The 27,924-nt window shown below is 38.5% G+C and overlaps 1 protein-coding gene across 8 annotated transcripts in view; it reads right to left on the bottom strand.

The window, feature by feature from the left end:
• The window catches only part of RALYL (RALY RNA binding protein like), an 826,242-nt gene that overhangs the window by 440,219 nt on the left and 358,099 nt on the right, over positions 1-27,924 (bottom strand). For all 8 annotated transcript variants that reach the window (XM_061439477.1, XM_061439475.1, XM_061439476.1 and 5 more), the window contains exon 2: positions 23,416-23,694. In XM_061439477.1, the coding sequence (XP_061295461.1) occupies positions 23,416-23,671 (256 nt within the window). In that variant the 5' untranslated portion in view covers positions 23,672-23,694. The remainder of the gene's footprint in view (positions 1-23,415; positions 23,695-27,924) is intronic.

A 27,924-nucleotide genomic window follows, 5' to 3' on the forward strand; every position in this document is an offset into this window, starting at 1 on the left:
TCTGACTCAATACTCAGGACTTTTCCACACCAAGCCCTGCTCGTTGCTCTTCCCTTTAAGCGTCACATTCATAAAACGGCAGGATCCATATGTTCACGTCTCCTTCAGCAATGAGAAGACAGAGATGACCCCGTATCTCTTCCCATCTACCTGACCCTCAACCAGTGTGGCAACCCTTGGGGAAAAAGCAAACAGGGAGGATTTGGCCCTTTCCTCAGTTTAACATCTTCCTTATAACCTTTCATCACAGTAAATGATGAAAGGCTTGGCCATTATTTTCACTTTGGCTTCTTGTTTTAATCAGCTACTCTGATATCTGGCAGCTCGGCTTTCCCCAGCTCAGCTGATCCTGACAAAAGTATGCCCACGAACCTCCAAGGGTTAGAAAGTGCATGGAAGAAAATTATCACCTGTGAAAAGACCTAAATGCAATCACTGTATCCGTGTGGGAGAAAGAGGAGTGAAAATAACTGGTCCAGCATACCAGCAGTTACTCCCTGCAAACGTAATAGGCTGTATGGAAACAGCAGGCAAAACCTTAAGGCGGCTTCTATGATACAATTTGTTGAAAAGAGGGGTCTTTTTGTTCCAGAGAAGCTTTGACCTTTAAACTCTTAACCAACAACTAGCAACGCTATTCCAAGTAAAATCTCTCCCCAAAACTGAACAAAAATATTCTAAATTTAACAGAAAGGCTGCAAAAGGGGAAAATGAAGAAAATTAAAACTCCAGGTAAAACTGAATAAAGGAACCCAGGAAAGAGATCTCAAGTTGTAAGATGACATATTTTAAAGTCACGTGTGAAAACAAGGTATGAATTTTAAAGTTGTGAAACTACAGAACCTATTCTGACCTCTCTTCTGAAAACATTAGATAATGAATTTAATTTTAAAATTGTAAGCAAATACAACTGATACACAAGTATCAAAATAAGTTTTAAGAGAAAATAAAGTAAGGAAGATAAAAAATACTCATATAAGCAATAAAAGTACACCAGAAATGCATGAAAAGAACAAAATTATACCTTATGATTTTTAAATTAGTTTAAAAATTTAAAGAAAGTGTAGAAGCTTACAAATCAACTACACTAATTAAAATAAGAAAATCTCTGAAATAAAGTGAGTGGAGGGGACTTCTTCCCTGGTGGTCCAGTGGTTAAGACTCTGTGCTTCCACCGCAGGGGGCACAGGCTATTCCTTAACTAACACCCTGCATATTCTGTGGTGTAGCCAAAAAAAAAAAAAAAATTGAATGGAAGATATTTGTAAATACATAACAGAACCTGGAAGTTCTGGAAATAATAGAAAAATATTTTCTCAAAGAACATCTAACACATTGAACAAATGAACACGTCAGATGTCTTAGGAGAAATAGGGACAGAAAGGAGGCAAATTTTAAAAATAAAAATTAAGTGAAGAAAAAAGAGAAAAAGAGTTTGAGAAAAGTTATATAGAAGACAGCAAAAAACCTCAAATGAGGTAACAACTATAAATTATAATTAAAGAATGCTTTCCTAAAATCAAACTTTAAAATATATACTAAAAGAACACATTGCATGCCTGAGAATATTGACGAAAATAGCCAACACGAACAGTCTAAACAAAGTGTCTTTCAAAACATACTTTAAAAATCCTTAATCCACAGTTTTAAAATTCCTTCAAAAATATCAAGTCACTTATAATGGCAAGAAAATCAGTTATCATAGCCCTACAGCAAAGCTTTATAGCGGAAAATCATCCAGAAATGTATTTAAGAATCAAGGGAAGCAACAGATACACACTACATGAATAAAATAGATAAGCAGTGATGATTTACTGTAGAGCTCAGGGAATTATATTTAATAACCTATAATGAGAAAGAATCCCAAAGAGAACACACACGCATGAATCACAAGTGATTTGTTTGTATCTATCAAAATATTGTAAATCAACTATACTACAATTAAAAAAAAAAAGAATCAAGTAAAGCAAAAGTAAGACATGGATTCCATATCAATTCAAATTGACTTTCAAAAATAAAGACTAGAACTTTGAGGAAAAATGCAAAAACTCAGGGACTATTATTTTCATGAGCCTTCCTGAGGAATCTGCTTAAATCAGGCTTAAGACAAAACCATTAAGTATTTGTGGTGAGCATTTAAAATACACAACACAATCAGTAAGATAGTTGTTATTGCAGTATATTAAATTATAAAAAATAATACTAGAGACTTCACTTCTTGAAGTTAATATGGAATCCTCACATGAATATTCACCAAAGCGTGGCTCCATCTTAGACTATAAAGAAAATCTCAGTAAGGCAAGAAACGAATTTTAAAAAATAGTATTCTTAGAGGTAAAAGAAAAATGCTATTAAGTAACTGGGATCAAAATGTAGATAAAAATAAAATTACAGAATTAAAAAAATAAGAATGAAAGCATAAGATATCAAATGCCACAAGTAACGCTAATAATCAATATCAATTACAAAATCAACATCAATAATAAAAGCGGCACATTCAGAAGTCTAGAAAAGAAAAATTATTAAGCATATTGAAGATGAAAACAGAACACATAAAATAATAAATTGATTATTTATTGGAAGTATTTTTTTTAAAGTTCAACAAAATAGAGAACCATCATAATGAAAATTAAATGTGTGGGGAGAGGTAAGATATCACAAATATTATTGAAGATATAAACAAGGTAATTTAAGCACCTAAACACAGATAGTTATCCAGGAGTATTCTACCAAATCTTTAAATGATCAGATAACCGCAAACCTACTTAACATACACCTGGCACAGAAAAAGAAGGAAAACTTCCAAACTAACTCATATAATGAAGAGACTATAATATTATTGTCAAAATCGGACAAAAATTTCTTCAAAAAATAAACCAATCAAATTCACTTTAAAAATCAAGGTAAAATCCTAAATTCTAAAATGTATCTAACAGAATATAGTAGCACAGTAACAAACACACTCTGGTCAAGTGAGGCTAATTCCAGTAATGCAAGGATGGTTGATCATCTCCACAGATGGTAAAATAAAGTCTGATGAAATTCAGTACACAGGCACATTAAAACCCCCCCTCACACACACATACACACACACGAACAGAAACACACAGGTCAAAGAAAGACAAAGTCACAAAAAAGATGAATCCCTGGGTTCACACCAATATACATTATAATTAAAATGGCGAAAAAGAAAGATAGAGATTCTTAAAAGCAGTAAGAGAAAGCAACTATTTGCATAGAAGAGAACTCCCTAAGGCTATTAGCAGACTTCTCCACAGAAACTTTGCAGGCAAGAAAGGGGTTATACAATATATTAAAGGGTGCCAAAATGAAAAATGAGAAAGCAAACACACAAAAATGACAAACAAGAATAATCTACATGGTGAAGTTATCATTCAGAATTGAAAGAAAGAAAGAAAAACAAGAATTGAAGGAGAAATAATGAATTTTACAGACACGTAAAAGCTAAAAAAAAAATTATTAACATTAAATTGGCATTACAGGGAACATTAAAGGGACACCTTTAAGCAGAAAAGAAACAGCTACAACTAGAAATTTAAAAAAAGAAAAAAAAAATCTCACCAGTAGAGGCAAATAGTAAAGCTACTGGTTCAGCCATATGTATACCTAGTAATAAAGGTAAAAGCCAAAAGGAGCAAATCATCTACAACTAAAATAAGCAGTTAAAGGAGACACAAGATAAAAATATAGAAAATATGAAACACTGTAGGAAAAGCAAACATTTAGGACTTTTCCGTCTAGTCACGGCTATGGTTTTTCCTGTGGTCATGTATGGATGTGAGAGTCAGACTGTGAAGAAGGCTGAGCGCCGAAAAACTGATGCTTTTGAACTGTGGTGTTGGAGAAGACTCTTGAGAGTCCCTTGGACTGCAAGGAGATCCAGCCAGTCCATCCTAAAGGAGATCAGCCCTGGGATTTCTTTGGAAGGAATGATGCTAAAGCTGAAACTCCAGTACTTTGGCCACCTATGTGAAGAGTTGACTCATTGGAAAAGACTCTGATGCTGGGAGGGATTGGGGGCAGGAGGAGAAGGGGACGACAGAGGATGAGATGGCTGGATGCATCACTGATTCAATGGATGTGCGTCTGAGTGAACTCCGGGAGTTGGTGATGGACAGGGAGGCCTGGCGTGCTGCGATTCATGGGGTCCTGAAGAGTCAGACACGACTGAGCGACTGAACTGAACTTATATGCATTTAAAATTAAGAGATAATCAACTTAAAATAGACAGATATATGTAACTCATTATATACAAACTTCAAAGTAACCACAACTGAAAATCTATGATAGATACACAAAAAATACAGAGAAATAAATCCAAATATAATACAAAAGACAGTTACTACAGAGGAAGTGAGCAAAAGAGAACAACTACAAATGAGAACAATTAACAAGATGGCAATAAGGATATATGTATCAATAATTACTTTAAATGTAAGTAGAAAAGAGGCTCAAATAAAGGACATAGGGTGGCTGCTTGAATAAAAAAGTAAGACCCATGTATAACCTGCATACGAGAGACTCATTTTAGATCTAAAGACAGGCACAGGCTGAAAGTGAACTGATGGAAAAAGATATTCCATGTAAGTGGAAACAAAAAAAAGGTTTTAGAAGCAGTACTTATATCAGACAAATTAGATTTTACAACAAAGACTGTAACAAGAGATAAAGAACATTACACAATGTTAAAGGGAACAATTCCACAAGAAAACACAACACTTGCAAATATATATGCACCCAACATAGGAGCACTTAATACAGAAAGCCAACGTTAACAAATGTAAAAGGAGAAATTAACAGAGTTACAATAGTAGTAGGGAACTTGAACACCCTGCTTACATCAATCAACAGATCATCCAGACAGGAAATCAACATGGAGACACTGGCCTCGAACAGAGCATTAGTTCAGATGAACTTACCAAATGTATAAAGAACATTCCATCCAAAAAGGAAGAACAGATATCCCATTTGAATTTATATGAAACATTCTCCAAGGAAGATCACAGGCCAGACTACAAAACAAGTCTCAATAAATTTGACCAGACTGAAATCATGTTAAGTACCTTTTCTGACCACAAGGTAAGTGAATTCAGAAGACATGTGAATATATCAATATGTGTGCCAGTGATGAACTTTCCTGGTGGCTCAAACAGTAAAGAATCCACCTGCGATGCAGGAGCCTCAGCTTCATCCCTGGGTGGGAGATCCCCTGGAGAAGGGAATGGCAACCCACTCCAGTATTCTTGCCAGGATAATCCCATGGACAGAGGAGCCTGGGAGGCTACAGTCCATGGGGTCACTACTGAGTGACTAACTCCTAATGAACAATTAGGAGATGGAATATCTAAAAGGATGACATTTACATTAATACCAATGCTATTTACAGTGCAGTATCTATAGAACAAACGTAACTCTATACATACAGTGATACTAAATACAATTCTATGTCTGATTACATATACGCTGCTGCTGGCGCTAAGTCGCTTCAGTCGTGTCCGACCCTGTGCGACCCCATAGACGGCAGCCCACCAGGCTCTGCCGTCCCTGGGATTCTCCAGGCAAGAACACTGGAGTGGGTTGCCATTTCCTCCTCCAATGCATGAAAGTGAAAAGTGAAAGTGAAGTCGCTCAGTTGTGCCTGACTCTTAGCGACCCCATGGACTGCAGCCCACCAGGCTCCTCCGTCCATGGGATTTTCCAGGCAAGAGTACTGGAGTGGGGTGCCATTGCCTTCTCCAATTACATATATAATATACTCTATATTATATACAAGTATTTACATATTTGTTCTATATTCAGATTGACATTTCAGGGCAGTATGGAAAGAATAAAGTCTTCAGAAATGTAATTAGCTGAATATTTGGGAATAAATAAGTGAATATGTTCACTGACAGGCAACGTAAAAAAAAATTCAATTCCAAACGTACAGTGATAAGGTCTAAATGTAAATGGTAAAACTCCTCGGAAGGAAACGTGGAGAATGCATTCACGAGAGTTGAGTAAACAGACACTTCTTGGACAGAACAAAAACAGCAGGAGCCGTAATGAACATGAGTCCTTCTGGGGGACTCAGAGCCCATGCTCTGCTCATACATGACTAAGAACGCAGGCATGTAAGTTCGTGAATAGGCTCAACGCCTCCAGAAAGCTCAAATTAAAGACCTGGGCTCCAACCTTCTAAATTCAGTGTTAGGAGGGGTTCAAAATCATTAAACGATAGGACTTAATCAGACGTCTGAAAGTGAAAGTGTTAGTCACTCAGTCGTGTCTGACTCTTTGTGACCCCTTGGACTGCAGTCCACCAGGCTCCTCTGTCCATGGAATTTCTTCACTGACAGGCAACATAAAAAAAAAAAAATTCAATTCCAAATGTACAGTGATAAGGCCTAAATATAAATGGTAAAATTTAAAAGTCTCCTTGGAAGGAAACCTGGAGAATGCATTCATGAGAGTTGAGTGAACAGACGTTTCTTGGACAGAACAAAAAGAGCAGGCACAATATACAAGCAAGAATGCTGGCCTGGGCAACCACTCCCTTCTCCAGGGGTCTTCCGGGCCCAGAGATCGAGCCTGGGCCTCACCAGGGAAGCCTAATAGGATGTCTAGTCTTTCACTTTCCTTTGTTTTTTACAGCACTTTGTGTATCCTGGGTGATATTTTAAACATTTTACGTATGCTGCTGCTGCTAAGTCGTTTCAGTCGTGACCAACTCTATGCGACCCCATATAAGGCAGCCCACCAGGCTCCCCTGTCCCTGGGATTCTCCAGGTGAGAACTCTGGAGTGGGTTGCCATTTCCTTCTCCAATGCATGCAAGTGAGAAGTGAAAGTGAAGTCACTCAGTCGTGTCCAACCCTCAGCGGCCCCGTGGACCACAGCCTACCAGGCTCCTCCGTCCATGGGATTTTCCAGGCAAGAGGACTGGAGTGCGGTGCCATTGCCTATGGAAGCATTAATTTTGAAAACAAATCAGTGAGGTGGACTTTCTTAAGATTATCTCTATTTTACAGACAAGGAACCAATACTAAGACCTTTAGTAACTTGCCCCAAATTATCCAACTGGTCTGTGGAAAGCTAGAATTCCAACCCAGGAGGCCTGAAGCCAGAACCTGTGCTCTTAATCACTATCCTTCACAAACAACGGAAAGATTAATTTCAATTTCTGTGTTTTAATTTCAATTCATTTAAATTCAGAATTGCAGTATCTATACTTTTTCAAGAGTTAATGCTCTAATATTTAGTACCTATTTTAGATATTTCTCAGCTATTTAAATTGAAATCTACATTTCCCCAAAGACCTTCTCCAACAGTTTCAAAATATTGCAATCCTTTCAAAAACTTCCCGTAATACTTCACGTGCATTACAGTATGATTTACTGTTATAGTTTCTACCTTCTATTGTGTCTATGTCACACCTGTATATTTTACTCCACAGTGGCCCCAATTAACTTATAACACTTAACTTTTATGGTACTTGATATGCATATGACAAGCTTTATCTTGTATTTGCCATCTTCTTTTGCAGACTATTTGATATGTACATATTTTACTACACAGTATATTTTCTAAGGGCAGTCTACTTTACTTTCTGAGGGCATTATTTTATGTTATATGTTACTTTATGTTACTTCACTTTATTTGGGTGTGGCATTGTGTTTCTGTTTCCATGTTCCTTTCGTGCTTCATATGGGCTGACTAGACTCTAACAATTATACAAATCCTGGGGAAAGAATAAATGCTTTTATTAGAACTGTACTTTGAGATGAATTCCCAAGTGACTTTCAGACATTTTGTTAAGATTAAAGGATAACAAGGTATTTTATTTTATCTATTAGTGTGTCTAGGTTTGTTCTAGGGAAGAAATTTGAACACGTTAGAGCAAATAAGGTCTTTCTAACTGTTGCTTTGGAGACGGCAATGGCACCCCACTCCAGTACTCTTGCCTGGAAAATCCCATGGATGGAGGAGCCTGGTGGGCTGCAGTCCATGGAGTCACTAAGAGTCGGACACGACTGAGTGACTTCACTTTCACTTTCCACTTTCATCCATTGGAGAAGGAAATGGCAACCCACTCCAGTGTTCTTGCCTGGAGAATCCCAGGGACGGGGGAGCCTGGTGGGCTGCCGTCTATGGGTCGCACAGAGTCGGACACGACTGAAGCGACTTAGCAGCAGCAGCAACTGTAAGAATATTAAATGAAAAATTGCTCAGGAACAGTATCTAGCACTGCTTTAACTAATCTAGGTTTAGTGATTGAGTCAAATACACAATTTTAGAAGTGGAAAAGATAAAGAAGTGATCCAGTGGTTAAGAGTCTGCCTGCCAGCGCAGGGGACATGGGTTTGATCCCGGGTTCTCGAAGGTTCCACGTGCTGCTGGGCAGCCAGACCTGTGCACCACAGCTCCTGAGCCTGCGCTCTGGAGCCCGTGAGCTGAAACCACTGAGCCCACGTGCTGTGGCTCTTCAGGCCTACGTGCTCGAGAGCCCGTGCTTTGCAAGAGAAGCCACCGCAATGAGAAGGCCTCGCGCGCCAACTAGAGTAGCCCGCTGTGTGCAGCAATGAGACACAGCGCAGTCAAAGCAAAAAGGAAATATAAAGAAAAGCCCCCAGGCTTTCTGCCATATGTGGGGGCATGTGTCTCCCGGGCTGACATCGTTAACTCTGCAATTCAATTTATTCTGGGATTTTGCTAATTAGCATTTGTTTAGAGAGCATGAAATATTGTAGTTCTGTTTACTGAAAACCTGAAAAGTCTTTTGTGCTGCAGTCTACAGAGTATTGTTTTTAATAGTTATTATCTGAGAACAGTGAATGATGAAGATGAAGATGGAAGGAGGAAGAGGAGGAAGACTTCTTAAACAATTACCAGATGTCATATGTATAGTTCAGATAGAATTAAGAATAACCTACAATAGTCTTGAAAAATACTAGAAAGAAATTCTAAGACTTCTGTCTTCATGAAACGATGCTCTCTATAACATTTAGCATGCTATAAGATTTGCTGTTTGTAAAATGGAGTTAATTAAAGTAACAATCTAGAATCCATGACAAATGTTGGAAAGATAAGGTTTTTAAATGTAACAAAGCGAATCCTGAATTTCTTTGAGAATTTCGGTGAGTGCAGATAATGTAGAGTTGATAATGTTCTTACTAAATCCTACTATTGTAAAATAGTAGCACATTTCTGTCAATTACAGAAAAGATAAAAGTGACATATTGAATACCACCCAATAAGTATTTCACTTGTGCATAACATTCAAGAGCCTTCACCGAATTGTGAATAAAATTTTGAAAACAAATATAATGGTCATCTAAATACAACATTTTGTAACTGGCGACCATTTTGTATATCTGGATAATATAAAATTGTTGGAAAATTGGTTGCTTAAAATATAGAGATGTATTGGACATCAGGGGAGAAAGAACGGTGGAGAGGTAAGTAGGTTCAAAGATTCACTAATAATTCAATGTTCATATTCTTATTGCAGCTAATGTTCAAATTAACTGAAAGATTAGCATATAATTTATATCTTGGGAAATAAAAACTCTGTAAAACTATCAAGTTGATAATGTCTGTTAATAATACACTCTTTAGATACTGAGGCAGGCAAAAACTAATTTCTTATCAGTAAAAATTGCAATAGGTTTATATAATGATGCCTTACTAAAAAAGGCTCCTTATTACCAGCAGTACTCTGGAAGTTTTCTACAAGATTTTCATGACTTAGAAGCCCCTACAAGGATTGTGCATGTCTCAAGGCATTCTGCAACGGTCTAGCTTATCCAAAATAATCATCAGCACTCATCATTTTGGCTGAGGTTATCTGACTGTCTGTCCTCACTGTATGTTCGGACATCACATCTGATTTGTAGCTGAAGGCACAGGAAGGAGAATAACTCTCACCAAAATGGAGGAGGGCAGACGCAGTGGGAGAGCCGATGTATTTGTTAGAGAAAGCACCACCTAGGGATGCTGCACTTCTAATCTCTTTGCTTAACAAGCTTTTAGAGCTACCATTGAATCACATATATTTGAGCAACTGAGCAGTCTCAACACTCAATATTTTTCACTTGCCACTTTTATAAGGCTTGTTCGTCACAATTTCTAGTGGTGATCCGAAATGCTTGAATGGAAAGATTGAATGAAAGAAATCACATCTCTGCAAGGTACTATACTAAAGATGCGAAGAGAAAGAGAGCTTTTAAAACTGTTTAAATCAATAAACATATGAACCTGTCAACTGTACAGATGGATTAATTTGTTTCTGGTCTTCGTGTTTTTAAGGATTAAAACAAACTGGCGATACAAGTGGTAAGCTATGGCCATAAACACCCTATAATAGTTTCTCTGAAATGCACCTACTGAGTGTTCTTTTTCTGGACAAACAGAAAAGATGTGTCAATATTATAAATGATGTTATTGCTAAAATAATGGCAAGCACCATGTGTTTTCACATAGGTTATCTTATTTGAAACCATTAAAACTTTTCTAAATGAATGGAGTTTCTTTTGCTATGATTGCTTTAAAAGAGCGCTAGAAAGGCAATGGCACCCACTCCAGTCCTCTTGCCCGGAGAATCCCACGGACGGAGGAGCCTGCTGGGCTGCAGTCCACGGGGTCGCTAAGAGCCGGGCATGACTGAGCGACTTCACTTTCACTTTTCCCTTTCATGCATTGGAGAAGGCAATGGCACCCCACTCCAGTCCTCTTGCCTGGAGAATCCCATGGATGGAGGAGCCTGCTGGGCTGCAGTCCACGGGGTCGCTAAGAGCCGGGCTCGACTGAGCGACTTAGCAGCAGCTTAGCATCACTGACTGTAAGCAGCAGTGGTTCTGCCCCTCAGAGGACTTTTTCATGATCACCACTGGGAGTGGGTACTGCTAGTGTCAGTAGGTAGAAGTCAGGGCTGCTTCTAAACAGTCTACGGTGCACAGAGCAAGCCCTCGAAACAAGGACCCCAAACTTAAACAGTACCAAGGTTAGGAAATATTGCTCTAAAGATGTCTATGGCCATATACAGTCCACCAGAGATTTCAAAGTGCAGACACCATGTTACTTAATGACAGATAACCATAACAACAAAGAATAAAAATGAAATCCTCAGTAAATAGCATGTACAGTGGCACTAAATCTGAGCGTAATCTTCATTTCCAGCAGACCTCACCCTAGCTGATGTCCTGGCTGGTACAGACCATTAATAATTCTTTCACAAATGAAGGAAGAAGTGAATGAATATTTCAACAGTACAAGGAAATAATATGCATATTAAATAATATATTACATAACTAAAATGTAACAGCAACTTAAATGATAGTTAACAAATATAAGATATTCTTTTGAAGCCAATCTTCATTAGAGTGAATACAATCTCATAAATATTTCTATATAATTAGATTCAATAATATATCTTGCAAGATCCTGTACAGCCTGGCATCAATCTAATCTCTCTTTAGTCTTATGAGACTATTCTTCACCCACAGGCCTTTATTCACCTCTGCCTGAATTAGGACTCCAGATATAATGCTTCAGCCATGGAGAATTACCTCTCCATATCCACCCATCCTTCCAATTATGATTCTAAGTATCTGCTTTTATAGAGTCATCTCTCATCACACTTGCAATCACCTGAATTAATTTCTTATTCTCAGCAGTTACTGACTCTACTCTTATGGACAGTCTATACCATCTATTCAAAATCTGCCCAGAATGATGCAGCAAAAAAAATAAATAAATAAAAAAACCCACAAACAAACAAAAACAGAATAGGGAGGATTTTTCACAGCACTAGAATGATTTCAGAGGCTGAAATCACCATGTACACATTTTTATCACAAGGTTTGTACCATATGCAAGTAAGGTTCTAAGCCCTTCACAAATATATGAGTTCTGTATTACACACTGGACTGAACACTATTATTTCCACTTTACAGATTAGGAAATGGATTCTGAATGAATACCTGCTTCAAGTTACTTTACCAGATGCGGCAAAGCATCTGCCCACTAAAGCTTTGCTGGTTGTTGGGGGGAGTGGCAGCCCGTGTGCGTCAAGCTGCACGCCTGCTAAGCTGCTTCAGTCGTGTCCAACTCTTGGAGATGCGATGGACTGTAGCCCACCAGGCTCCTTGTCCATGGGATTCTCCAGCAGGAGCACTCGAGTGGGTTGCCATGCCCTCCTCCAGGGGATCGTCCCGACCCAGGGATGGAACCTGCATCTCTTACATCTCTTGCACGGCAGGCAGGTTCTTCACCACGAGCGCTGCCTGGGGAGCCCCTAGCATCAGGTGCGGGCAATGAGACAGGAGCAGTCAGATGAGCACTATTTAGGGGAGTGAAATGCAAAGCTGCCAGGGCACCGCCCTCTTTTCCCACTCGTCCCTGGTTTGACATCTTTCTGGATCCATGGTAGTTATGGGGATCAGGAGATGCCAAAATATTCCACTTTGGCATATTTATTATTATATTATTTAGAATTAGAGTTACTTGCTGCTGCTGCTGCTAAGTCACTTCAGTCGTGTCTGACTCTGTGCGACCCCATAGACGGCAGCCCACCAGGCTCCCCGTCCCTGGGATTCTCCAGGCAAGAACACTGGAGTGGGTTGCCATTTCCTCCTCCAATGCATGAAAGTGAAAAGTGAAAGTGAAGTCGCTTAGTCGTGTCCGACTCTTAGCGACCCCACGGACTGCAGCCCACCAGGCTCCTCCATCCATGGGATTTTCCAGGCAAAAGTACTGGAGTGGGGTGCCATTGCCTTCTCCCAGAGTTACTTGAGAGACAGCCAATGCAAGAAGGACACTCTGACCCTTTTTTGTCCCCCTGAAATCAATAAATAAAACTCTCATGGAAAAGGTACTCACTCTCTCTGCACCACGAGTTAGAGAGACATCCTTACTACCAGAGATCAGGAATTTTGAGGCTGTGAAGACTGTATAAACAAACTTCGTTACTTCTTAAATAATTCACTACCCCAAGGCCAAACCACTTCACCTTGTCAACTCTTCACAAATTTATTGTTTCTTTGTCTAAAAGCTATAAAAGCTGCCTGCTTTGGTCACTTCTTTGAGTTTAGTATTTCTGATAAGCTCCTGTACATACAAAGCAAATTTGTTTTTCTCCAGTTACTCTCTCTTACATCAATTTAATAATTAGATCTTCTAGCGAACCTTGACGAGAAGAAAGAAAAGTTTCATCTTCCTTACAGTATCCACTAACCACAAAATGTAAGAACAGCCTACAGCCTGGACCCTGTATTAAAGAGGGACAGAGCTCTCATCCTCACCCATCTCCTCCTTAGCACATTGATTGTATTTTATGTGAGAAAGGAATAAATTTCTACTGTGTTAACTATTAAAATGTTGGGGATTGTCTGGCACTGAGGCTACTATACTTTAACTAAAATACTGTACAACAACTGTCCTATAAGAAATAACAAGCTAATTGACAAATCTACTTTCAGTAAAGGTGCAATAGATAATAAAGACCATGCCTTCAGGGTGCCTGGTGTAAGCCTGGGATCATAGCACAATCATTGATAGCATCCCTTCTCACTCTCAGAAGCATCCTGGTTTGGATGATACAATGTGCAGTAGCTCTAATGATATATTCAGATAAAAAAAATTGCTGGCAGGAATGAAGAGTGGGGTTTCTCTGGTGGCTCGGTGGTAAAGAATCTCCTTGCCTATGCAAGAGATGTGGGTTCGAACCCTGGTCCAGGAGGATCCCGGGTGTGGTGGAGCAGCTAAGCCCAGGTGCAACAGTGGTTGAGCCTGTGCTCTGGAGCCCAGGAACCACATCTCCTGAGGCTGAGCTCCTCACCAAGGAAGCCTCCGCAATCAGGAGCACACGCGCCCGACTAGAGGGCAGCTCTCGCTCTCTGCATCTAGAGGAAGCCCGCGCAGCAGCTAAGACCCAGCACAGCCAAGCAGAGATAAATAATCTTTTCTTGGAGAAAGAATAAATAGTGAAAATAATTAGAATGAGATTATGTGAGTTTTACATCCAGCAGCAGACAGCATCTGTGTGTTAAGAGGCAAGTTTCTTTCTCTGAACTTCAGTTCCTAGCCAGCAGAATATACATGACTATTCATATTACATCCCTCTCAGCACTGTTGTGAGAATCAACTAAGATAATCCGTGCTGGCGAAGCTTTGACAGTGATGAGGTACTGTGACAATACCTAGCCACTGCTACTGCTGCTAAGTCGCTTCAGTCGTGTCTGACCCCGTGCGACCCCATAGACAGCGGCCCACCAGGCTCCCCCATCCCTGGGATTCTCCAGCAAGAACACTGGAGTGGGGTGCCATTTCCTTCTCCAACGCGTGAAAGTGAAAAGTGAAAGTGAAGTCGCTCAGTCGTGTCTGACTCTTAGGGACCCCATGGACTGCAGCCCACCAGGCTCCTCCATCCATGGGATTTTCCAGGCAAGAGCACTGGAGTGGGGTGCCATTGCCTTCTCCGTGAGCCACTAATGATAGTAAAAAAGCTACTAATGGGTGCCATTTTAAGGACTGGAAAGGAAGCATTCCATGAATGAAATCTCTCTCTAAACCCACATATCATTTACTACAACATTTGGACAAAACATGTATATGTTGATATTTGATGCTTATTAAAGACTGGGCTATTTTTAGAAAAATAAAGTCAGGACTATTGAATAGCTTGGGCTTCCCAGGTGGCGTTAGTGGTAAAGAACCTGCCTGCCAAGGCAGGAGACATAAATAAGATGCAGGTTCGACCCCTGGGTCCAAAAGATGCCCTGGAGGAGGACGTGGCAACAGAATCTGGTATCCTTGGCTGGAGACTCCCACGCACGGAGGAGCCTGGCAGGCTACAGTCCATAGAGTCGCAAAGAGTCGGACATGGCTGAAGCCACTTGGCATGCATTGCATCACTGTTTCTGGGCGTCTGACTTTGAGAGACTGAATCCCCCCTCAAGGGGGCCACAGAGCCTTCTCTTTACACCAACCCCATTATAATTACTTCCTTCCTTGGGAACGTGCAACCGCCCCTTTTTCTTTCTCTGCCTTCTCTTCCTCCTCTTTCTCCTTCTTTCCCTGTCTTTCTTTTTCTGTTACACTTTTCAATGGGGGTAAAAGGCCCTTTGGGACTTCTCTAATGGCTCAGTGGTAAAGAATCCACCTGCAGTGCAGGAGGTGCAGGAGAGGTGGGTTGGATCCCTGGGTCAGGAAGATCCCCTGGAGGAAGGCACACTCAGTACTCTTGCCTGGAGAATCCTGTGGACAGAGGAGCCTGGTGGGCTGCAGTCCATGGGGTCCAGAGAGTTGGACACGACTGAAGCAACTGGGCACAAAAGGGCCTGTAGTGAAACCCACCTGTTCCTATAAATGTTCATTCATTCGCCCAGAACACATGGAGCATTTATCATGAAAGTGTCAGCACACGCCAAGGTGCCAGAAAGATGCATATAAACATGCGTCGTCCATGTTCTCAAGGAACGGACCTGTGGGGAGAAGGAACAGGCACCAATCGCAAAATAGTCAGTATAAAAATAGAACTGAAAAGAGATATGCACTAGAAAGGGATGCCAGTAGTTTTGAGATATCAAAGTAGGTTTCTTTAAACATTTGACCTGAGATCTGAAGGACAAACAGCCACTGAAGGGAGTGCTAAAGTGGAGAAGTGAGGTGGGACGGCGGGGAGCTTGGTAAGGAAGCATATTCCACAAGCTCAGACAGCGTGTGCAAAAGTCCTGGTGACGGAGAGAAGACGACTTGTTCAAAGAACAAGCTGACTTCGATGGAGCACCGAGAGAGGCTGAGAGGGCAATGTGGTAAGTCCACAGATGGGCAGAAAACAAATCTCAGGGAAAGTTGAAGGCCACAGGCAGGGTTTCAGTCTCTTTTCTGAGCACAATGAGGAACCACAGATAATTTTTTATCAAAGGGTGATATGGTTAAATTTGTCTTTTGAAAAGATCACTCCGAATGCAAAATAGTGGCTGAGAATAAAAGCACTTTTGAAAGCCATTACTCATAGGACATGCCTGGAGTATTACCAGCATGGAGCAATACTGGTGTATTACCAGCATTTGTTTCCTTACTGCTTTGTCCATATTCAGGATTGTTCTCCAATATCTCTTCTTATCAACTCATTTTCCATCACTTCTCTCATGGTCCGGATTAAAATTATTCACCATATTTACTTTAAAATTAGCAATCCTTTTTCATGCACTTTCTTTGAATTCCTTAAGCAATTTCAGGAGATTTATAGTGTAAATGCAAATTAATCTAATTATCTATTTTATGTTCTTTCTTTTAAGCTAGACTTTGAACCTCAACAACAGGAACCTGTATACAGGTGTCACAGCAAAATGGTTTCGACCGATAAATGATTTTTTTAGTGTTGGATTTCTCCTACTATTAATAACTGACTTCCTAAGTTCGTAAATTGTGCTCCTGCAACCATCATGAGTGAAATTATCTAAAAATACAGACATTACAAATGTTTATTTATAGGCTGTCTGTAATCAAGCCCACTGTAATCAGTGCAAATTGGAACTGATCTAGACTTAGTCCCAACCTCTGCATGATATTTCGGTACAAGATGACACTTTATGTGTGACCTCGCATATAAAAATTGTCAGTATTAGACATTTCAAATGTTTATTTCATCTCTCACATAACGTGTTTGAGAAAAAGTAGTTCCACTGGCTAAATTTGGATTAAAAATATAATAAATATTTCTAACATTAACAAAACCTAGAATTCAATTTCAACGAAGTACTAAGAAGAGGATTCTCTTTTAAATTTTTAAATTTAAATTATGTTAAATAACCAAATTGGAATGCATTTTTGTAAAGAGCTGTGCATTATAAAAATTATGTTTTTTTACAAAACATATTCAGAATAACTTCACAGTTAGATTCTGATTTTCTAAAATCCCCAAGTACTGTGGATGAAATGCAATTAATTGTTCTTTTCCACAGTTCAGCAATCATTCATTACATATCAAAGGCAGGACACCAGGGATAAAAAAAGGGCATCACTTTTTCAACTGTAGCACAAAAGATGTGTTGAAGAACTGAAGATGTATACGCCAAGAAAATTAAATTTTTCCCACATTTCTTCCTTATCATACCCACAAGGTATGCTGTGGGTACTAGGGAGGCAGCAGTACACAAAATCCATCTCTCCACCCAGTTTATTTATTTAAAATCCTTTAATGTGTTCAAATAGGGAGAAGGCAATGGCACCCCTCCAGTACTCTTGCCTGGAAAATCCCGTGGGCGGAGGAGCCTAGTGGGCTGCAGTCCATGGGGTCCTAAGAGTCAGGCACGACTAAGCAACTTCACTTTCACTTTTCACTTTCATGCATTGGAGAAGGAAATGGCAACCCACTCCAGTGTTCTTGCCTGGAGAATGCCAGGGACAGAGGAGCCTAGTGGGCTGCCGTCTATGGGGTCACACAGTCAGACACGACTGAAGCGACTCAGCAGCAGCAGCAGCAATGTGTTCAAATATCACTTCTCCAAGCAAAGGATAAAGGGCATTTATCAGGTAAATTTTTTCAGAAGGTCAACTGTGCCCTGAGAATAAGAGGAGATCTCAATGGAGAAAAGAAGAGAGGATCATTCTGAAATATGTCACAGACTGTGGTCACAGCTGGCACGATGCCACGTGCCACACAAGTTTGAATGAGTGAACTGTGAACTGAAAACAAAGGCATAAACTTTAAGTAGCACAGGAGAGGGGAGAAGGCACCCTAGTAAACACGTCAAATTCACAGTCAGGTTTGGGGCATGACTTGATCACAGATTTAAAAAAGAATGGAGACATTCAGTGTGGTTTGAGGAAATAGATATTTTTCTTTGTTTTTTGTTTAATCATTCTGGAGTAACACATATATAGGCGTCTAATCAGAAGGGAAACATATCACCTTAATTACTAGTTTATGTGCTATAAGCCTTTAAGGGAAACGACTTCAGCAAACAAACTATGTATTCCATAAAATAGTCCTTGGGTTCATTATCATGTTGGTAAAATGGCTAGACCATGGAACTTATTCAAGGTGTCTTCTCATAAGTTATGGTATAAATTTTAGGAATGTTGTCAGCATAGTATGAATAAAAAATCCAAGAGAGAAAAGTTAATCAAAACATTAGACTGTGACCTACTTTCAAAATTCAAATTAGAGTTCCAATATTTTGAGCTCTAATTTCTGAGCTCCCTTAGTACTCTGTGCACTATAATTTTTTGGTAGAATCCAGCAATTTAAAAAATAATTTCTCATTTTATGTGAATTTGAGAAGAATGTAAAATATATACTTGCTTAAAATTTCAAATGAGAATTTGATGATAATTTCATGGTTAAAAGATGTTTTCACCAGAAGATACAGAATATTTTATAATACAGGTATATGGAGTTCTGGTTCTTAACTGTTCAGGTATACTAATGTAGTCAAGTGAGTGAAATCATCTTGACTGGGTCTGCAGTGACTGACTTGCACTTGGTTGAAAGATATTTATGTCAGTGGTTTTATCAAAGACAGACACTGAAATTTGGCAAGTTGGATGAAGTTTTCTCTGCTACTCAGCTGAGCAAATGACTTTGAGTATAGAAGACAATGACATGAAAAGAAACTCCAGCTTTGAAGATAATAGGCTCAAGCTCTCCTAAATGAGATTTTTAAATATTAGAATAAATAAGAATACTTGTACACATGGCCTTGGAGGTTTGGAAATCATTAGTACTGATAGTATAATGGAACTGACATAAGGATCAATCGCTAAGAAAGCAGTCATCAATACAGGAAGTTTAGGAAGGGCACTGTAACTGCCATTTAGAATTGGGAGAGCAAAGAGCTGTGCAAAAGCAGTTCAGATGGAGATTTTCAGAAGGCTGATTATAACTCTTCTAGTTATTTGGACTCAAAGATTTCTCCACATATCCATCTTCAGCCAACACTCTTCTCATGCTATATACTTCCCCAGGGTGAGCTTATCCATCTCCATAGTGTTAACACTGTGTTGATGACACACATTTTTTACTTTTAGTCTAAATCTCTCCTCTTAGTTTGAACTTGCAAGATTCTATGAGATACATACACCTGGATATCCTGAAGTACATCAATCTCAATACATCTATTCAATCCTGAACTCACTGTCCTATGAAAAAATCTTTATTCCTTTGGAAATCATTCTCCACCATCCTCGTGATCCACAAGGCAATTCAACAGAGAACTCAACCAGAAATATGGGAATCATTCTTGATTCTTCTTTCTTTCTGGCTCACCCATTTTTGAGAACTAGCCATTAAGTCTTATTGATTCTACATCATTTTCCTAATTTTTCCCTCTTCATTTCTATAATTTGAAACCTGGACTCTTTTAGTAGTCTCCCAACACATGTCCTTGTTTCTAGCTTTATATCACATTAATTAATCCATCAAACTGCTAATGGATTATTCTTTCAATAAAAAATTTTCAACAACTTAAAACATTTCAGTGTCTCCTTACTTGCAGACACAAAATGGCTGTTAATATTTTCCACTTGATAAAAGCTAGGTTTCATCACATGCATAATCAATTCTCAGTTTAAGGGTATACCTATAATTCCATAGAACTATGAGAACTCACATTAAGATGTTTAATTTTTTTTTCTGATACTACTGAAGTTTAATTTCTAAATTGCATTATAAAAAATTTAAGCACACGGTGATGTGAAGATTGTTTCTACTTAAAGTTACTTGAATACACACTGAGATAAGATAATATAGGAAAAGTACTAGCCCACTGCATGCCTTAATAGTAATTTTCTTCTCATTATAAATAAAAAGAAAAATATTTATATAGGTTGAGGTACATGAAGTTAATTATCAATTTTATGTGACGGGGTCTATTATTTGATCCATAATCAATTCACTTGAAATTAAGAGCTTATAAGGTTTAGTAGGAGCTGCAAATCATAAACAATCTCATTGAGAGTCTAAAATTTCAAGAAGCAAGTGATTTGACCTACACCTAAGTATCCCCCTGTCACCAAAAACAAAATATATAAAGCCAGAAGTGGGTATACCTCCTGGAAAGTATTTTCTTCAGGAACCAGCTGTCCTATAAGGAACATCTGGAAGACAAGCCTTTGCCTGAGTCTCTAGCAATATGGTTTAAGACCAGGTCGGTATACTGAAACATGAATCCTGAAAAGCAAAAGTTATGAAGCTATAAAACACCTACTTTGTATGAAAAGGCATTCTGATTAGACACAAGGAATGAGAAACTAGATTTCAATTACAGTAAAGGAATGAAGTCTTTTACTTGGATTGAGGCAGAAAGGGTGATTAAGACTGATTTAGTCACGTGCTGAGATTAAATGGAGGACACATCTGAGACAGGATTCCAGAATGACTGAAAAGGGAAAACTGGCCTCTTATCAGAAGCATGGCTTAATTCTGTGGCTCTCAAAGCACAGTGATTTGGCGTCATCATTCTCCCCCCTTGGGTAAGTAAGGCGCTAAATGTTTAGTGTGGCTATTGCCTCTTCGCCACTGCATTTTTCTCTGATAAAGGCTGGTGATGGGTGTTTGGACCAAGGATAGGTGGCCCCAGAGGATGCCTCATTGGCATATGGATTATTTTGAAATAAAGTGCAGTTGATGCAAGAGGGACGCTGAACCACTTCTCTGTCTCTCTAAAGTCAGGAAATAAATCTCTCTCATGTGAAAGGTGCCCTCCCTACAACTGGGGGAAGAAGGACAGCCTTATTTTCAGAGATAGGGAATTCAGGCAGAAAAACCTGTATGAAAGCAACTCTTCTCACTTCTTTACTAATGTTACTATCCAAGCTCAAACTTTGTTTAAATTCCTTACTAATTAAGTCCCAAAGCCTGTTTCTTTGTCCCATCAATTCTTTTCAAATTTATTGTTTTATTTATTTATTTCTGTCTAAAATGTATAGAAGCTGCCTGCTTTGGCCATTTCTCACACAATTCTGTGAGACCTCCATGTGACTGAATTACAATTTGTTTCTTTTTCTCCTGTTAATCTGAGCTGTGTCGATTTTATTATTAGCCCACTCACAAGAACTCAAGATGGGTAGAGGGGGGAAATGGCCCCCTCTCCAACGTAGGAAAAGGGACTCTGGGAGATTAGCTTTTAACTGACTTTATATTGGCAATTTTTTTTTTAAATTAGTAATTAAATGCATTTCTACAAATATGTACTAGTTTTATAATAATCATGATACAGGTAATAAATGGTTATTTCTCTGATACTTGGCTCAGATGTGGCCCTGAAGTAGAGATTTCAATTTAGAAGGTAAGGCATAATTGGTCAAAAAATTCCAATATCAAGGTAAAGGAGCAGAATGGTGACATTGAAAACAAAGGACAAATATAGAAACTTACCACTATATTTTGGAAGGCTTTATTTTTCTTTAAAATACAGAAAAGTTAATTGGAGAAATATAAATAAAACTATATTCCTATATGGTAATGGTATTCTGAGGTTTTATTGCAAGCACTTACATAAAACTTCTTTTATCCCCTCAAAACTGATACCTAAGATTTTATTCTCACTATATTGAATTCCACACCTTCTCCCAAAATTTTTATAATTAAATTATATACCTTTAATGCAACATTCTTTACACTCAGCTTGCTTTGTCTATGCATTTTTATCTTGTTTCTTTTATATGCACCTTCATCTTTACATTGGTGGACATGTTAGAAGTAACATCATAAATTAAAATCTGTAATTGCAGGGAGTTCCCTGGTGGCCTAGTGGTTAGGATTCTGAGCTTTCACTTCTTAGCCTGTTTGCAGTCCCAGGCAGGAGTACTGAGATCATGCAAGCCTCACGGCATGGACACAAAATATCAAAAAAATGTAATTCCAGATACATGAGGGCCATGAAAAAAAATAAAAAGTATAATAATCCAATAGACAATGCAGGTAAGAGGTCAGAAGACTATTTTATTTTAGATAAGTCGGTCAGAAAACCCTTTCAGAGAAAGTAGAACTTGAGAATGGCATACAATAAAACAGGGAAAAATAATTAGAAAGACCTGTCTTCTGAGCAGAGGGAACAGTAAATCCAAAGCCTCTGAGGCAGGAACAGTTTTTGAATGTCTGAGGTATATCTATCAAGACAGCCAGTGACACTGAAGTGGTACAAGAAGGCAGAGAGAAGGAGTTGAAGAGGTGGTAGCATCATAGCCATGGCAGAGAATAGAAACTTTATTCTGGGAGCAATGTCAATGTATTAGAGATGGAAGAGAAATTAATGGCATAATCTCACTTATGTTTTTAAACGGGTATTCTTGCAGGAGTGGAAAGAGACAGACCAATTAAGGGGTTATTTCAGGAGTCCCCCTGAGATAATGGTGGCCTGTATAAGATGGCTATTGGTATAGATTTAAAAGTCGATTGGGTTTGGGATATACTAATGGTGAGAAACGTGATGATGGATTATATTCGGAGTGTGAGGGGAAGAGAAGAATCAAGGTTGACACTCAGGATTTCATTTGAAAACTGGATAAATGAAGCTTCCACTTACTACAGTGGAGAAGTGTGAGGGTGGAGACAGTTGTGATGTGAAAAATCAGGAGTACTGCTATGTGCTCTAGGCATATGAAGCCAACATGCTTGTTGGATATCCAAAAGAAGGCAATGTATAATCAGTTTAATGCAAGAGTCTGAACATGACAAGAGATATAAATTAGAGAATCACTGAGGTATTAATTCTACTTTTTACTTAAGTAGAAAAAAGATTGTCTAATTTTTTATTTTTATCTGCATACTTACTACAAAACATTTTCTCCTAAGAATTTTCTTTTTACTTCAGACTGTATGCTCCTTTCTTTGAAGAAAGAGTTATATTATTTTCTGGATATGAGACATAAATCTGATTACTGCACATGACTGAAAAGGCACGATGGACAAGAGAAGAAAGGGTAGTTTATACTCCTTTTCCAGTTCTCAGGATTTACTTCTTTTTGTTATTTTCTATCCCTTCTCCTCCCAAAATAAAAACAATAAGTGAGGGAAATACATTAGCCTCTCAGAATAAGTACTATAAGTATAAAAATTAATTATTATGATTCTTTTGCTTCACATAGTATTTCCTGGAAGATAAGACATTAATCAAGTCAAACAAAGTTAAATGTGATGCATATCTTTCACTTGCCTATTAAGCCTGGTGGTGGTACTAAGTATTACAAATCAACCTTCATCTCAAACTTATAACTTGTAGAGAAAATGAGACACTTATAATTAGTATAATATGAGAACAAGAAAACAATATCAGTTATAAATGTAAGGGCGCTCTAACTGGTTAAGGAATAAATACCGTGGTAGTACTGGCTTTTCAACAACAACGTTATGTCCAAGTGTGCTTGGAGAGTAGAACTCTAACGTGAAGCCACAGTCAGCAGGACTTACCAAGTGGTTGGCCTGCAATGATCCTGGCGTTTTCTCCAGCCACTGCCGCTCTTGCGTGGCGCTCACTCATGTACTGTACAAATGCATAGCCTTTGTGAACTGAGCAGCCAACAATTTTTCCATACTTTGAGAAAATAGCTTCAATGTCAACTTTCTTGACGATGGCTGTATTCAGGTTGCCAATGAAAACACGAGAGTTGATGGACTTAGGGTCATTCTTATTGGTGACGTTGCTGGTCTGTGTTTTGCCAGTCATGGTTGGCTCAGCTTGTTTCAATCCTTAAACAAAAGAAAGACCAAAAGGAAAATAATTAGATTGAATGGATACCCCTGGCTTTCAGCAAGTTTTCAGTAGTTCAGTAGTTACCAGGTAACCTCAAATCCCCAAGTACTATTAATTTTATTGAGAAGAAAATTTGGTAATATAAAAGATGAATATTGCATTGCAAAATGAAGTAGAAAAATAATTGTAATTATCTAGCATACAGTTACAAATACATCCCTGATTAATTTATCTAAAATTCAGGCCTACTGTGTCTAGAAGTATTTCATAACCAAGTTTGAGAAACAAGCCACATTTTCTATTACTGAAAAAGAAAATCCAATATGACTATGGTCCGATGATGGAATATGGTACTGTAATTTATTGTTGAAACCCTGCATTTTTATTTCTACATTTTCTATAATAGGTAGACATATTGGCTGTTTCATTACCCAAATCCTTCTATTGGAAATTAACAATTCATTTCAATAAATAGTGTAGAAGAGAAAAAAGGTATTAAAAATAAAATTTAATTAGAAAATTTAACATAAAAAACATAATTTTGATGGTAAATTATTTAACCAGAATTGGTTCTGTATATTCTCTTTAGCAGAGCCAACATCAGAAGTCATTTAAAAAGAAACAGCGTGTATAGTTAGTTTTCATCAATGATCAACAAATAGTAGAGACTGGGTATCTGTGTGGAAACATCCATTCTCAACCTCATTTTTAATTCATTTAACTGTCAGCTCATATGTTGCCTAAGGACTGCTAGTATTTCTAAAAACTGCTTTCTGAGGTTGGCAGAGTATTTAATTGTGCTTAATTAAACTTAATGAAACTTTTATTTCCAAGTACTCCAGCACTTACAATTTATTTTTTAAGCTTTTGAAAATTCATCAATTCATCCAACAATATGTATTAAGCATGATATATATATATATATTTTTTTTTTTGACAGATCTCATTTTCTAAAGTGCCAAAAAATTTAAAGAACTAGTATGGTGAAAATAAAATTTCAGCAAGGATATAATCTCTAATATTGATGATCAATGTTGAATACTAGCTAATGGATAAATTTTATCAGCAACATTATATTTCTGTACAAATAATCTCTTTTACAATGTTACAGCTATAAAATAATTAACAAGTGCATTTTATTTTAAAAAATACTTAAAAATGGCATTTCTAAATTGAGCACTAAAGATGTGGAAATTTTAAAGGCAACTCACTACCTGTTTAAACTAGCTAATTCTAAAATCAAGAGCAACTGTGTATCATAAAATGTTTCAAATTAGGTTATTAATTATGAGTTCTTAGATTACTAAAATTTTACTAAGTATTGGACACATTATATATATATATATATATCTGCTTATAATGAAGGTTGACTTCATAAACAGAAATTCACATAAAAATTAAAAGTATGGCATCAGTAAAAACAGGGACTATATTGTTGCCTTGTTTTATCTTAGCTACATTTAGAGCTTCCTTTAAGAATTTCTCAAGGTTAGGGCTGAAGGAAAGGAAAGCTGATAGTTTTTTTTTCCCTTAGTTTTGCAATTGGAGCTATTGCATGAGTGAGTGAGTGTGTGTGCCTGCTCAGTCATGTCTGACTCTTTTGTGAGCCCGTGGACTTTAGCCCACCAGGCTGCTCTGCCCATGGAATTTTCCAGGTAAGAATACTGGAGTGGGTTGCCATTTCCTTCTTCAGGGGATCTACCCAGATTAGGCATCAAACCGGTGTCTCTTGTGTCTCCTGCATTGCCAGGTGGGTTCTTTACCAACTGAGCCACCAGGGAAGCCCATGCCTCAAGCTAATGCTCTGAGAATCAATTCAAACAAAAAATAATTAAGGTGTACACATGTATTTTAAACATTCAGCTTCTTCATATAATTTAGTAGATTTTAAACACACTGAGGAGAAAAAATAAGCTAAATATCCCGTTTGTGGCTCCAGAACGTATTAAGGATTATTTTTCTTACAACTCTAAGTCAACATCAGTAATGCTATACATAGAAGTAATATTATTACTTTTTGCTCTTATATGATGTATATTTTTAGAAACACCATAAAATTACTTTCAAGAGTTTATGATTCTTATAGCTGATGTTTTCTTTCTTGGGCAGGAATAAATTGGTCAAAATGCAAACACAAGAATTGTTAAATTAAGTTGTAAACATGGCTTACAGATCCCAGTGGTCTGTCTTTGACAGTAAGCCTGGGTCAAATTTAAAATGGGGGCACAGTTCCACTCTGAATTTTCACTGTGTCAACATGCTTTCTCTGAGAACATCCTTATACTTTATGCAGCTGACTCTCATAACTGTAAGTCCAAGCTGCCATTTTATAATTCCATTTAATGACTTCTGATCACCTTAAATCTGTATGTATTTAATCTCTCACAAGAAGACTGACTTGCCAGTTTCTATCAGGTTTTAACGACAGGTTTTTGTCATTGTGCTGTACACTATCAACATCCTCTGTAAAATTAAGTTTTAACATGATGTAATATTCAGCTTGCGATTCTGTTACATGAATCTTCATCAGCTGAAGACTTCCACTTTCAGCCATGATGGATTAACAAGGGGTAAAGTAACTCTCTGACTCAAACAATTGAAAAATAAGGCTCATGTACATGAAACAAAGGTTTTTTCTGACATAAAGCCACAGGCAGTGTCAAACTATGGTATCTAAGCAAAACAAACAGAAAATAAAGCAAGTTCTAGGATAGCCTTAGATTTTTGTCTGGAAAGTATATTTCATGTCTAAAGTTGGTCTGTGTGTGTGTGTGCATGTGTGTGTGTGTGTTTGAGTGTGTGTCTGTGTGTGTGAGGTGTGTGCACACACGTGTGAGTGTGTGAGTGTGTGTGTGCATGTGAGTGTGTGTGTCTGAGTGTGTGTGTGTGTGTGAGCGTGTGAGTGCGTGCATGTGTGCGTGCGAGTGTGAGTGTGTGTGAGTGTGTGCGCGTGTGCACATGTGTGTGTGAGGTGTGTGCACACAGTGTGTCTGTGTGCGTGCGTGCATGTGTGTCTGTGTGTGTTAGTGTGCGTGTGTGTGTGCGTGTGTGTGCGTGCAAGTGTGAGTGTGTGTGCATGTGTGTGAGTGTGTGCGCATGTGCGCGCGCGAGTGTGAGTGTGTGTGCATGTGTTGGAGAGTGTGTGTGTGAGTGTGTGTGTGCACACATGTGTGTGTGAGTGTGTGTGCACGTGTGAGGGCATGCATGTATATCACTGAAAGCAGACAGCGGCCTTACTGAATTTAAGTGGTAGATCAGTGTTTAAGGCAGGAAACTGTGAGGCAGATTTCTAGAGAGAAGAGAGCTACACAAAGAAGCAATCCCACAACTGTCTTACAGATCCCTTGAATCTATGCTGATTCCCAGGATACGCATGCAGTGGGTGAATTTCTATGAGGCGGGTTAAAAAGTTACTGGAAAGCTGTGAGCTGAATGCCTCCCAGAACCACAAAAGGCTGTGAATCATTCAGCTCCTACCAGCAGCAGTGGAAAGTCCAAATAGACATCTTGAAGCATTAAATTTAGACATCCGAAGGGTCAGGACTTAGTAATGGGGATAAACAGTTCTTGCAGCCCAACTCAAGGACCACCCCAACACAATTTAAAAACAGCTCTCACGATGATCAAGCTAAACCAAAAGCAACTGTCTATGAGAGCAAAGCATAATATTCCTTTTTGAAAACTAGAACCCAGACACTAAGGAATAAAACACAAAATCTTTAAAATCTAATTAAAACCTCCTAGATATCCAAAGATCAGAAAACATGACGGATAATCAGGAAAGAAGTTAAAGATATAAAAATAATCAAGTGGATCATATAAAGACAAAACCTATAATATCCAAAATCAAAAATTATACTTGATAGACGTTATACCTTAAGAGACTCTAGAACAGATTTGTGAATTTGAAGTTGTAGAAAAAGTGAATATCCAAAATGTATCAAAGAGATTAAACACTGGGACTTCCCTGGTGGCTCAGTGGTAAAGAATCCTCCTGCCAAAGCAGGAGACATGGGTTTGATCCCTGGTCGGGGAAGATCCCACATGCCATGGAGCCACTGAGTCTGTGCGCTACAGCTAATGAGTCTGTTTCGTAGAGCCTGGGGGCCATAACTACCGGGGCCACGTGCGGCAGCTACAGAGTCCCCACGCTCTAGAGCCCGCTCTCCGAAAAAGAGACCATTGCAGTGAGAAACCCCGGCACCGCACCTAGAGAGGAGCCCCCG

Source organism: Bos javanicus, chromosome 14 (genome assembly GCF_032452875.1).
Source record: "Bos javanicus breed banteng chromosome 14, ARS-OSU_banteng_1.0, whole genome shotgun sequence".
NCBI lineage: Eukaryota > Metazoa > Chordata > Mammalia > Artiodactyla > Bovidae > Bos > Bos javanicus.